General features: G+C 35.1%; 1 protein-coding gene across 1 annotated transcript; it reads left to right on the forward strand.

The window, feature by feature from the left end:
• Nucleotides 1-2,833: 2,833 nt before the first annotated feature.
• LOC109041466 (ectoderm-neural cortex protein 1) lies at nucleotides 2,834-13,749 on the forward strand. The gene is made up of 6 exons (XM_019057829.2): nucleotides 2,834-3,182; nucleotides 4,525-5,368; nucleotides 5,727-5,835; nucleotides 6,338-6,459; nucleotides 6,989-7,195; nucleotides 8,889-13,749. Exons 1-6 carry the CDS (start codon nucleotides 3,027-3,029, stop codon nucleotides 9,206-9,208), a joined length of 1,758 nt encoding a protein of 585 aa, XP_018913374.1. The 5' UTR covers nucleotides 2,834-3,026; the 3' UTR covers nucleotides 9,209-13,749.
• Nucleotides 13,750-14,094: the final 345 nt, after the last annotated feature.

Below are 14,094 nucleotides of genomic sequence, written 5' to 3' on the forward strand. Positions count from 1 at the left end.
TCACTTTCTGCCTCCAAGCCCCCACCCCCTCCCTCGCAGACCTCCCCTTACCTTCCATACTAACTTTACCAGTGAATTATAAATGTTGACTACGTAGATTTTGTAAGTTTTTCACTTTTTCTTACATGTTTGTAAGTGAGAGAGTCTCTGTTTTTGGAAATTGAGTGAAGCTAGTCTTAGAAAAATGTTTAATTTATTATAAAAGAGTATAAAAAGAGCAGAAATATATAAAAAAAACTTGAAGTGAGGAACATATGAGCGTAACTGGAATAAGTAAGAAGGCAATCAAAGACCAGTCGCAATGAAATAAACTCATTTTTTCAAAATGTAACAATAATGGTCCTTTCCCACATGAGACTAGCAATTTTAAAATAATAATTTTGGTCAATAATTAAAAGTAATGAACATAATCATAAAAATTACCGATAAAAAAAATAAAAAATAATAATAAAAAAAAATGAAATTATCAGACTGAAAGTTTGATTACCTCGAGGTCATGTAATTATTTGTGTAATAAGTTTGAAACAAGTAAGTGAAATAAATCGTCAAAATGAGGAGAGGATGAATCCACTCAGCAACAAGTATCCAGTTCCAGCTCCTAGCCGCCTGCTCGGTGGTCAGTTATACTAACCACCATGTTCCAGCATGAATTAAATAATCAAAACTTTTGAATTTTTCACTTGCCAAATGACATTCTCACAGCATTATAGTCTGACTTAATATTTTACTACTAAATCAGAACCATTTGCGTCGCACAAGCAACTGACAACCGCAAAACTGGAGATAACACCGGCGGCACCAAACCTCCAACGAATCGGAGGTAAACAATAGATGATAAAACAATATTGCCAACATTACATCGCCCGGAAATATTTTGTTTCATATTCTGGACCATATCCCAAGTACAACTACATGGTTGGTAAGGGTATGTCGCGCCAAAATGGCCATGAATAATTATTTAAAAAGGTGGTCAGTATAACTGACCACTGAGCAGGTAAGGGTTAATTACATTGTTAGGTTACGAAAAGTGTGCAACGATAAGATCCCCCTTAGTGAGGCATTCCACTCTATGACCGGCCGTCTTTCCGTCTCAGATAAAATAGACAACGCGGTGTTCACAGAAAAGGAAGATGCGTCGAAGGTTCCTTCTAAATTTTTTTAGCAAGTAGAAAATCATGCAGTCACGAACTTAGCAAAATACTACCGGAAGACGTTAAGAACTGAGGGTCGTATCGCCCATAGTCGTACCTTAAGGGGGTAGGGGAGGTCTATGCTGGCCCATAGTAATTTAGACAACTTTGATGTCCCTTTTCTCAGGATGTATTAGGTATTTTTTTAAAAACCATTTTTTGATTGATTTCATAGAGTCTTTAGATTACTTTTAACCTGAGGTATTTTTGAAATTCGAATAAAATAAATAATTATGCCTTTATAAAATTTCGACTTTGAAAACCCACCAAATTTTTTAAAAAAAATAGGTACTCTTGTTGAGTTGTAGGGAAAACCACCCGAAATCAAAAAAATTAAAATGAAAAAAGACTAAAAAGGTCTTGAGAAGAGGGGCATTTTATGTAAAAAAACCTGCTTCACAGAAAATCAGAGGCTCCACAAAATATGTGGAATAAAAACCTGCAGAATGAAGTTCGTGCAGTAGCTATAAGACCTTTCCTACTTTGAAAGCCCCTCCCAGTCCCATCCGACCTACTTATCAGAATTTAAAAATAGTGTATTTCCTTCGGAAAATACAGTAAAACTTGATCTTATTTTACTCGCGAGAGTATGCAGAGCAATAATTAAGTAAGTACCAATAATAATCCGAAAATCGGAAAATTTCGATTTTTTGTCTTCCCTACCCCCTGAACACTTTGCGTGCCAGGCATTATTCATTATTTACACAATCCGCCCTTAGTGCCAGGCATTTTAGATCCTGTTCAAATGGCTGTAATACTTAATGTTTCTAATAATGATTCTAATGGACTATGATTTGTGGAAGAGATGTTTTTATTGCTTGAAGGGACTTTTAATTATATGAATTTTTGAAAATTTTGCATATCATTTTGACAAGCAAATTTTATAATTACTGTCTCCCAACAAATCTACTGACTGAACAAAAAAAAAACCTCTCCTACAGATCGTAGTCTATAAGTCATTGGTTGTTTTTACAACAAAATCACATATGTCTCCATCTCAATTAGGGCCTGAGAAATATGTAATTATTCCAGTGATCGAAAACCTGTAAAAAATAAATTTTTCCGGAGATACAATTAAGGATATTAACTACACAGACAATTGAGGTACCTTGTCTGCGCCTTACCTTGCCTTTTATGCATTCAGGCAGAGAAAAATACTTCTAATGTATGTTGAAGAAACTAAATGCAGTACCTATATTATTCAAGAAAAATACCCCTGCCCTCTTCAATAAAAGCAAATAAAAAAAAAAAAAACATGCTTTTTCCGGAAAAAACTTATTAGTTAAAGTACGGTACCTCCAACTTTGTCCTGTACCTTTCATGTACGCAAGTTTGATGTGCCTTAATAGTAATATGGAATGCAGTATGTATTTCCTGTGACCTCACAGAGTAACCAAAACATGACAATGTTTCTTTTTTTTTAGAGCGAATTTTGAAGTCTTCTTCATAAAGAATTTTGTATCATACACCCATTATGTCCTCTCCAACAAATATTCTTACTTATTTTCCTTAAGCTAAGTTTAAACTCTGTGAGGACGCCGAAGAGAGTGAAGTCCGTCAGTTTAAAACTCCCGCCAGTTCAAAAGGACTGCGCTCTTTCGGACGTATCTAGAACTCCTATTGTTGATGTTTTGATTTTTTAGAACTCTAACCCCCATTCCATCCAAATTGAATAGCTAGTGGTTGCAAATGTAGCCTCTGAAAATTGTGTCCGTTGTTTGTCGTTCTTTTGAATATGTAGTTTAAGTATGAAATTATTTTCTTAAAATCCGGTCTCTTAAATCCTCACATTTTCAGCTTGAAGTTAAGTTAATCGAAACGCCCGGTGTTATAATCATGGATAGGGAAGTACTGGAGGGCTCTGTGAATTTGAAAGTCGGGGAGTACATCTTTGAGTGTGACCGAAAAGAGTTAGCTTCAAATAGTCCTTATTTTCATGCTATGTTCAGTGGGAATTTTGCTGAAAAGTCACAATCCGAAATTCAACTCAATGTAAGTACATTTCAGCTTGGAGCATTTCTTTGCAGTGTCGTATCTCGGGACTTCCAATTTGAACAGTCATTGATGGCTGCTCTTAAATTTTGTTCTCGAGTTCCCAGTAATACCTAAGCCAATGCAAGCACTATCATGAATTTTTAGACCTGCAGCCATAAAGTATGACCAAGTAATGAAAATATTTGTTGACTCTTGTAACAGTTGCTAGTAGGTCAGGCCTGAAACTGCCTGGGTTTCATTTAAGATCATGGCCCTCGTCCTCGCTATGAACATTAATCAATGACAGGATAGTAAACCAGTTTAAATATCAACTCCGATGCAAAGTTATTTTAAAATTAAGTACTGTTACACCATTATACTAAGTAGTGTGATACAATCCATGCATAAGTAATAAGTTAATATGCAGCTCACAATTTTTTTTTTTTTTTTCTACTTTTAATAGCCCACAAGAGCTAATCCGCTTTAGTCCTGTCCCCCCTCCGTCCCTACCAACCAGGCCCAGGCAACCATTATTTGAGACCATCAAACTCGGGTCGCCTGGCCGGAAATCGAACCCAACACCTCCTGATCATAGAGCTAGCGCTACAACTACTACACCGTAGGAGGCCGACAAAGGACGATGAGAGAGGAGGAAGATATGACAAATTGATTCTCGCTTTTAGTTTCAATGGAAGTATCAAGACTGCAAGTCTTCTATCTCACTCCAGAATTTCAAAAACTTATGTGTTGCGGGCTTTTAAGTAGTATAAATGAAAAAAAAAAAATTGTGTTTAGGGCCTCCATTCTTCTATCCCACAGTTGGAGTCATTACACATAACTCCGTAGATAAATAGATATAAAATATTATTTTAGTAAGAAACCACGTAAGCAATATTTTTTAAAGAATTGAGCCAATAGTACTTTTGGTTCTTGAGTGGTATTTTGCTTTCCTATTCCTGATTTTCAAAGCATGCAACAATTTTTATATCATCAGATAAGTTTGCAGTTGTTAACTGTTCATTTGCAAGCAACTCCACTGCTGTCCTTCAATAGCAATCAAGGATTGACTGAAAGCAATAACAACGCTGTGCTGACTGAAAACCAACACTTCCTTCTGAGGGGATAGTGCCAAATTTTTCCACTACGTGTGGAAGTCAGAAATAAACAACTGCTAACTTATTTAATGTAAGTTCTTCTTTCAATATGGTAGAAATTTGTTTTGTTCTTAAATCTCCCTAGGTAAGTACTAAACCGTTTATAACTGCTGAGTTACCTATACCTTTGCGGGTCAATGTGTCACTTTCACTGTAGTTCTTCTGTCTTTGTCATTGAAATTACCCTCATACTCTTTTACTTTCAGGACATTGATTTCACTTGTTTGGCAACCATCTTACTTGCTAGCAAAGGAGAAGGAATTGATTGGTCTGTCAGCGAAGATGACTTGATATCAACATTGGCTACAGCACATATGCTTCAGTTTGATGCGGTGGAGGAGCAGATAATTCATTACATAACTCACAGCTGGCTGAGTGTAGAAAACTGTCTGAAAGTGATGCAGATAACGGATAAGTTGAGTCTCACAAAACTGCACAGAAAAGCCAAACTTCTCGCTGTAAACAATGTGAATTTGGTCATTAAGAGTCGTTCATTTTTAGAGCAACCTTTGAAAGAAGTCCTTGAGTATTTAAGTGAGGAAAGTTTGAATATTGACAACGAAAAAATCATTTGCGAAGGAGTCATAAATTGGATCAGTGCTGATTACAATGCCAGATTTGTTTATGTCAAAGATCTGCTGACAGTCATCAGGTTCAGTCAATTATCATCTAAAATAATATACGAATACCTTTTGATGTCAATCCTGAAAAAGATCCCATACGCTAAGTCTCTGCTTCAGTGTATAGCCTTCAAGCTCTCCCCAAATTGCGATCAAGCGGTTTGGACACAGAACTTCGGTGAGAACTTTCGGAAAGCAGCAATTGAACATCTTTCTCTACCGAGCAGGAAAGGCTCACTAGTCCCATGTATTGTTGGAGGAATTCTTAACAAAAACCAATGTGCTGATGTCAAGATGAAACCGTTTGATGAAAAATCGCTTCTGTATGACAATTTCCTCTTTTACTGGATCGAAGATGGTGCCAGGCCAGTTATTCCGTTAAATTCTGTGATGCCATCCAATTTAGAGGGAGCTCGAATCGTCCGCAAAGGTTATTATTCTAATCTCCTCTTTTCTAATGTATGTATCGTTTGTCCTAAAGCAAATCCCAGATATTTAGAGAAGGATTTTTAAGTTCTAAGTAAGAATTTTTTTTACAAAGTATCATTTTTGTTTAATCCGTTTGAAGGAACAAGAAGGGCCTTGAAAATTTGTTGAATTTACATTGAATATCTAGGATTGCAATTCAACCAAATGCCCCGAACAGAAACTCACTCATTTCTTGCCAACCCTCCTGAAAAAGGTTATTTGAGTTGAATCAATTAAGTAATGAATGTGACTTCCGAAGATTTGTATCTTTTATTTTCAAAATAGGTATTTACCTAATTTCGGATTCTTTGTTTTTTAAGATATGCATCTTTACCTTGTCGGAGGAGAGTATAAGATTGGAAGTGGTATCTGGAATAATGAAATCAGAAGCTACAATATAGGCTCGGAGACTTGGAAAAAAGTAACAGTGTAAGTTCAAAGTAAATTAGACAATTTATAGCTTTTGCTGTGATTTCTTGCCATGACAAGAATACTTATTCCTGTCAGAGAAGGAAAAACGAAGAGAAGCTTTAATGAAAAGCGTCTCAAAAATTTTCATAATAATCAAGTCCAGTTTTAGTAAATTATGATTACCCTCATGAAATGATATTCTATCCTATGAGATCTTAATAAGTGTCTCCTATTATTTCCATAGTTGCTGGTTTTTTTCTTTCTTTTTTTTGAAAGATAAAAGTATCCGAAAAAAATGAGAATAAAACTTGGAGACCCTACCTATATCATATTATTTATGAAACATAGTTACATAAACTGCCTCCTTTGTCGGCCAATTGTTTTAAATTTTTTCAAAAACTGACTCCAGTGTCTCAATTTAAACAGGAAAGTGTTCCTTTTAGTTTAAGCCAAAAGAAAATGTTCAAAAATATTTTTCAAAAAATTGACCGCTTCTCTTTCCTTTCTTCTCATATAATAGACTGCCAAAACCCAGGAGACATCAAGGAACTTGTATCATTGATGATGAACTTTTCATTATCGGAGGCATGAGTAAATACCGGGTTCAAGTAGATCTTGTCGACATATATAATCTGCAAACAGGTTAGTGTAAACTCTTTTATACATTTTCTAACCAAAATTGCAGGCGCAGAAAGATGTAAAAGACCTTGGGCAGGAAATCAAGGAACTTGGGGCCGGCTAAATTTTGTTATTACTTGGTATGATGTTCTTCACGTCCCTCTTAGCATGCTAAGCTTTAAAAATTGAACTTGTTGCTTGCCGGTTTCAAGAAATTCAGAGTTGGAAAGTGAAATTCTCAGCATTTTTGTATGTATGTATTTTATGGAAATGTTATGAATTTTTTATTTTGATTGAGGAGGGCCCGGGAAGAGAACAGACCCAAAGAATGAAGTACGCCCAAAAGATGACAGCATATGGTGCACTGTCCTTACACAAGCAGTGGTTGCTAACACTATCTCATTTTACATATTTCCAAAATTCATATCGTACGAAAAGTTCGTTTTTAAAATATCACAGCCTTCCCACTTAAATATGTACTCAAGTAAGTTGGAGAATAATGCAATTTTTAAATTGAAGTATCTGTTTAACTTTTTTGTGACTATCCTTTCAGATATGTGGAGTCAGTGCCCAGCATTGCCTTCTAACTGTAATTCTTCGGTCCCATGGTGCGTGCACAAGAAGAATATTTTCCTTTTTTGTGCTGACTATACGGTTCATTGCCTTCCACCACCTCGCGCTGTCTGGGTTTCACTGAAGAAGAAAATGAACTTTTTAACCACTGCTGCCGTGTCAGATGGCCGTTTCATTTATCTTATCGGTAAGATAATCTTTAGATGGTTCTTTTCTCACTAAATATTAATCATAGCCATTTTTGTGAAAATAAAAATTTGACGGTGAAACTCCCAAACCACGCACCTCGTTTCTAGTGTTTGAAAATCTCCTTTCCCTGTTTAATTTTTCAAAAGAGAACTAATTGTACCATTCCTCAAAGTTTTCACAGAATTTCTATTGCATAGAGAAGAAAAATCATGGAACTTTCAAAGAATTCATGTCGAGTATTGTTTTCCATTTAAAAGATAAAGTATGAGAGGAATCTTGCAACATCGCAAATGGAGATACGTGATTTGGAAATTTCTCCGTCTAATTACTTTTTCTTAAACATTTCATGTCATGGGCTTAATGTAGAATTACTTTTCAACAGTGAAATTGCCAAAATGCGTATCTCGATTTGGGTGTTTCAAAGCACCGCTACTATTTTATTTTATAAAATGAGACCAAACCAACATCATGGCTTGAAATGCCCACTAAATTGACTCACTGGCTCACTAAGTCAACATCATTCACATAGGGAAGGAAAAATACAAAAGTTTCCAAAGAATTTGGGTTGATAGTTTTCCATGCAGAAAATATATTATGACAGGAAGTCTGCAATTGGTATAATCGAGATGCGCATACCTGAAATTTCACCATCGTTTCAAGAGAATATGTGAGGCTAAAAACGCTTTTGACATAGTTCTCTCTAGAGTTTTGCCCATCAAAGATTGCTTTTCCTTTTCCTTGTTTTTCTGGCTGTAGGAACAAATCGAATAAAAAACACTGGCAAAAAATGTATTTCTGTTGAACTATTATGAAAATCTTTAGTCAGGTGAGAGTCTTCTATTAGTCAAACCAAATTGTTGGGAAATTTGTGCTTCTTAATGTGTTGCAAAATCTTAGAAAAAAGTCAAATTTCTGCGACTGAGCCCCATGAATAAATAAACAAAAGGAGGGGAGTTTCACATTGCTGGAATCTCAAATTTAGGTTCAGTTTCTTTTCATGAAGAAGTGTTTTACAAATATTTTTGCAGGAACAAATGTCTGAAAATGTCATTGCAATGGAACGTAAGATGCTTTGAAATTTTCGGCTCAAAAATCGTTCTTTCTATAAAAAGCCATGTAAAGACTTAATTCGTAATGTTCAAGGCTTAAAATCGTTGAATCATAATACAACCTTACTCCCTTAATTGATGCATTTGAATTAAACCCATCACAAAGTTTCTACAGAGGATTAGAGAGCACTAATTACGAAAATTCTTTGTATGCTAATTTTGATCCAAAAGGACAAAAGGTGCTCTCCAGAAAAGACGTCCTTGTACTAATGTCCCTCTTCCTGGCAACACACATATATCGATGGCCTAAGCGCAGAACCACATTTCTTCGTTCACAATGTTGCATACTCTCTGTGATATTTCAATTTTTCTAAGGAAAACTTGTTAACGTGATTTCTTGAAAACCTCCCTGATTTTTCTTCTGTGCTAGCAGAATATTTCATTTTAAACTCAATCTCTAAAGTCGGCTTGTTTTTCTTAGAACAATTAAAATTAGAGCGGAAGTGCTGAAACACTGCCATGGAAGTAGGTGGTTTTGCACTTCTGCTATTGATGTTTATAAAATATGTAGAAAAGAGGAGTGAATATGTCGTGAGAAGAATTGGTGTGTGGTATTCAGACAGTCTTTTGTAATATTTTTAGGTTCCATTCCATCACGAGAGAAACTCTTCATGTATCGACTGGATCCAGATTCGCCAGATGAAGACATCATTTGTGTAGGACAGCTGACCAGCCGAGGATGCACGAGCGCCTGCGTCGTCAGCAACGTCATTTATTGTTTCACCAAGAGCGAGACAACGGTAAATCAAAGCCCGGCGAGCAATGAATTGGGTGGTGACTACCTGTTTATGGAAACCTACAACATAATAACCAGTAGGTTCACGAATCCCCACACGATTAAATTGGACAAGCTCACATTTTTCCCGTCTGTTGGCTGCTTCAGTATACCTCATATTTCGTGATGTGTATGTGCACTCAACTAAGCCAGGTCAGTTGAAAGATATTGATTCATTCAAGTCGCAGAATTTAAGTCAAATCAATTGCAAACTGATTTTTCACTTCTCAATGGTTAAATTACAGGACCATGCATCTCAGTGTGCAGTATTTCCGATACACCGCCGTATCTTAGTTTTTTAACTCATCCCTTTATGCTCCTTCCTTGCTAAAATCAGTAACTGTATACCTTTGGTTCTTGAGCTTATCTAATGATGCTAAAATTGGAAATACCTAGCAACCTTAACTCTTACACTCAACTTATATGAACTGTATCTTAAAAGGAATATGTCTGTTTTCAACATCGCTACATCTGTCTGTTTTCTGCATAGCTAGTATTCTTATGTTGCGTAATAACTTGTTCATATACTTAATTTTTTTATGCCTCATTTACTTCATAGAATAACCAAGAGCAGCTGTTAAAAATCCTCTACATTGTCTATTAAAAACTGTCAAAAACAAGGAACGGTAAAATCAGTCAAAATTATGGAAAGAATGAAGGTGAAGAATATAGGTACAATGAAATCAAATCATTGGGCATGGAGGAAAATAAATGTTAGAACATCGGTCAGGTCCTAGTCTTAATTTTTTTTTTTTTTTCACTTTAATGTCTGTAAGTACATTATGTCTTCTGGCATAAAATGACCTATCCTGGAAAATGCTGCCTAAAAATGTAAAAGTAATTTTTTAAAGATATAAAATACGACTGGAAATTTTGAAGTACTGCGATTGGCACATGTGGTCCTGTTCTTTCACCGATGACCTGTATCATAACTTTATTTATAATTTTGGAACTATTGCTGCTATTTTTTTTAGTGATTTTTGGGAGTCCCCCGTTTTTGTATCCTTTTTTTGTTTTATTTCTGGAAAATTGGACTTGTAATTAAGATTTTTAGCAAATTTTTATAGACTTTTTAGGGAATTGTGTTTTTTTGCAATTTTGTGGCTTGGTGATGCTTTTCGTCAAATGTGATCACTGCCTAAATTTCATTATTAAATACTAGTCATTATTATCCCACAGTCAACAATTTGCTAGAGCCTGATGCTTGAGGATTTAATTCCTCCTGAAGAATCCAATGTTGCCAGCATGTTTAATCATGCTCTTAATTGCTCATTTTGTTGTCTCCCGAAAGAACAGACCCTGTTTGCACTGTCTCAAAATTTCTTGGAACATTTTATTTTTGCATGAGAGAACCATCGCAAGAATTAATCTAAAACTTCAGAATCTGTTCCGTGAAAGGTAAAGAAAAATTACTACAAAACATTTCAGAAAAATTCATGTAAAGATTTTTGTACAAACAAATGATCTATCAGTTAAAAATACTGAAAAAGCGTAATGGAGATACGCTCCTTTGTGTGGGAGACAACAATCTACTTGTGAGTTAATCATGTATATTGTTTTGTGAGAATGCTTCTGGAGGAAAGAAATCTCAACTTAAAGTTCTAAAAAATTCCTGCATCGAGATTTTCATTATTTCCTCCGGCAGGAAAAAGATCCACTTGATTTAAATCTGCTGCCCACAGCAGACTTAAGTCTCCTAGATAATTTTTTTTTATTTTAGGTATAAGATTAACTTATATGCAAGGGGGGGTATCAAAACTTCTTTGACAGGAAAATATCTATTCAATTTATTGCTCAAGGCTTCATTTTAATTTGTTTAAATGTATGTGATTGGCTCAGTGGAAAAGACCATATCTTTCATCAAAAACTTTCTCCTGAACAAGCTCTCGAGAAAGTGTTTGAAATCAGCAAAATTTAATCGTGGCTAGATCTGAGAGAAGGTACGTTAGCGCTTAGGAGGAAATTTTTCTCAACTTCTGGCAAACTCTAATGACTTTTTTATACCTTGATAGAATTTGTGTCCCGGACTAACCTTCAACTTTCGAGATTTTAGGATCAAACATGCGCCAAAATTTTCAGATTTTTTCCTTCCTTGCATTTGTAAAAAGTTAAGAGAAATTTTTTCCAGAGGATAATGCCTCTCTTTCCAGATTCGATCACAACTATCGTCAGGAGCTTCTGTCGAACAATCTGCATGGTGTGTTTGTTGATTTTGAAAAAAAAAATTCAAGCTTAAAGGCAATGAAAGTACAAAATTTCATCAATTGGGATAAAAATTAAGTAGATCGCCAACATTTGGATCGTGTTTAGTAGAAAGAAACCAAGCCACATCAGCTATTGCCAAGTTGAATTGGGCAATTTACTTTTTTACATGAAAACGGTTGTGCATATTTTTCTGCAAATTTCAGTGAATTTTCAGCATAATATGAAGCAAACTCCTTAAAATTTATTAAGGAATTCGCACAAACGTTCTCTTGTAAAAAATTAAATTGCCCAGTTAAATTTGGCAATAGCTGATGTGGCTTGGTTCCTTTCTGCTAGACGCGGTCCATTTATTCTTAGAAAATTATTTAGCGTAGAAAACTCACATTGTTATTTTTTGTATCTACCTTGACGAGAATGGGGCTTTTGAAGAATTCCTCTCATGAGAGAAAGTCCCTTTTCTGGTGACTAGTCGTAATTTTTGAAAAACTTGTAAGGTCTCTTTTCTGTAGTCTCTGTTTTCTCATATCTTTTAATTGTATGTTGTCAGCCCCTTTCTCCCTGCTTTGTTCTCCGGAATGTTCAACTCTTTTTATTAGCATCACTAAAAATCAGAAATGACTTTCTCATATTTCACAATCAGGGAGTGTACATTGCAATAATGAGTGAAAACCACAAGTTTTAGTTATCTGAACGGTTTAAAATAGCTCCTCAATGGAAGCAAATTATAATCAAAAGATGGAACATATTTTGCTAAAATATTGATTTTCATTTCATGCTTTGGCAAAAATGTGAAGAAGTAGGGCAAAAGTATTTATTAGCTCTCTACCTCTAAAAAACTAAATAAACTGAGTGCAAAAGGTAAACATTGAATAAGACAAATCTGATGCAATGTTCTGCGTTCAGTTTTACTTTGCTTTAGTCCAGCATTTTCACAAGATGTTTTTTTAAAAAAAAATATTTAAAATGTGCTTGTATCGGGATCATCCAAAAAGTATAACTTCTTATTTTACTTATATCATACTAAAAAAGAAAAAAAAGAGTTACATCAAATTGACAAGATAAATATGTGTTAAGTACACCATTTGGCTGGTTTTCAAAATATTGGACTTCGTGTAAGGCTAAGAGTACGCCGATCTTATATGGACTTTCTTATTTATTTAATAAATTTCTTTTAGCTCAGAAGATATGAAGTAGGAAAAATTTACCCTTTGGATGACCCTTGTACATTGTTTCTTTGCCAACAGTTAAAAGCAGAATGAATATTCTAGACATTTTTTTTCTTTTTTGTGTGTGAATTTAAATTCCGATCAGGTAATTTACTTTTCGTAGAATTGAAGTGTCCAAGTAGTCATACGAAGTACTGTGGCATTATGGATTTGGGCATCATTGCGTGATGTATCCACAAAGAAAGTTTTAGAAAACAACATGTAGTCTTTTATAAAGCGTTATCAATTGAGTGGTTTTTCAAGACTCCCTCCTTAGATGGAACCACGGATCATAGTATGTAAGCTTTGATCCATGTTAGACTCTTCTACTTAATTACAACTGATATGGTTTATTAATACAAATCCCACTCTTGTGAAGACTCTTTAATATTTTTCCCATGAAATGAATCACTGACTTAATTTACTCCTTACTCTATCAATATCATTGTTCAGCCGATGGGAAATTTTACGGCCAAAAAATTACTAAAAGTTTACAATTGAGCATCAGTATTACTCAACACCTGTGATATTATTATTCTGTGACTGACTATTTAGATTGCGAAATTTTTAGGAATTTCAAACGATAAGACTGCTCTTCTCCCCAACTTTCTCTCTTTTCATGGAAAGCATTCCATTGTCTGAAAATTAGGGTACTAATCACCGAAAAATGTATCCAGTATTCTTGGGACATACCTTTCTTTCAAGACCAATCCACACAGGTCAGTCATTCCCAAGGACGAGTTTTAGAACTCTACTGCGCAGTGACGTAGTATTGAGTGCCTGCAATGTATTTCTTATGGGAACACCCATTGTGACGTAGCATTGAGTGCTGCGAGTCAGGGCCGGGCAGGGGAGTGGATTTCAAAAATGCTGCTCAATGACTGACCTGTGTGCATTGGTCTTGCTTTTTTTTTCTTTTTCAGAATATCAGTGTGTGGATGGAATCAAACATTTGCATATAAGTATCAACATCACAATCATTTTTGTAGATCATGTCCTCTTGACCTCTGGGTCGATAAATTGCTCCGTTAAAATTCTAAAAATCTTTCTTATGCTGTTTTCAAATTTGTCTCCGAAGGCTGTACGAGCGTGCTCTTTGTCTTTACTCGAATTCTGAAAATATGTAACCCTTTTTCTTGTGCACTATTTATATCAATCTATGAAAATGTATTATTTCAAAGTATAACAGAGGTTGCTTTTCATGTGTGTCATGAGAAATATTTGCTTTTCATTCTAAGAATAAAGAAATACATTGAAACTTGCCATTACCTGATTCTTTCCTCTCATGACTAAATATTTAGGCATACCTAACTAGGGAAGGAAAAGAATGGACAAAAGTCACATTGAAATGTTACATTATTCAACGAAAATTTAGATGGTAATCAATGGCCCAACTGATGAATGATGCATTCAGGTTGATGTCACATGTGTCTATTCTTTTTTTCCCGCCAGTTCTATGCTGTGACTAAGGATTTGATTACGATGTTCTTAATGACTCCGAAAACTCACATTTAGAAAGAAACAGGTCTTACGAGTATGTCTTGCTCTCCATTTTAATCTTTTATAGGTTTATCCTTTTGGCGATCTCACTGAGGGAAATTAA

This window comes from Bemisia tabaci, chromosome 8 (genome assembly GCF_918797505.1).
Source record: "Bemisia tabaci chromosome 8, PGI_BMITA_v3".
Taxonomy (NCBI): domain Eukaryota; kingdom Metazoa; phylum Arthropoda; class Insecta; order Hemiptera; family Aleyrodidae; genus Bemisia; species Bemisia tabaci.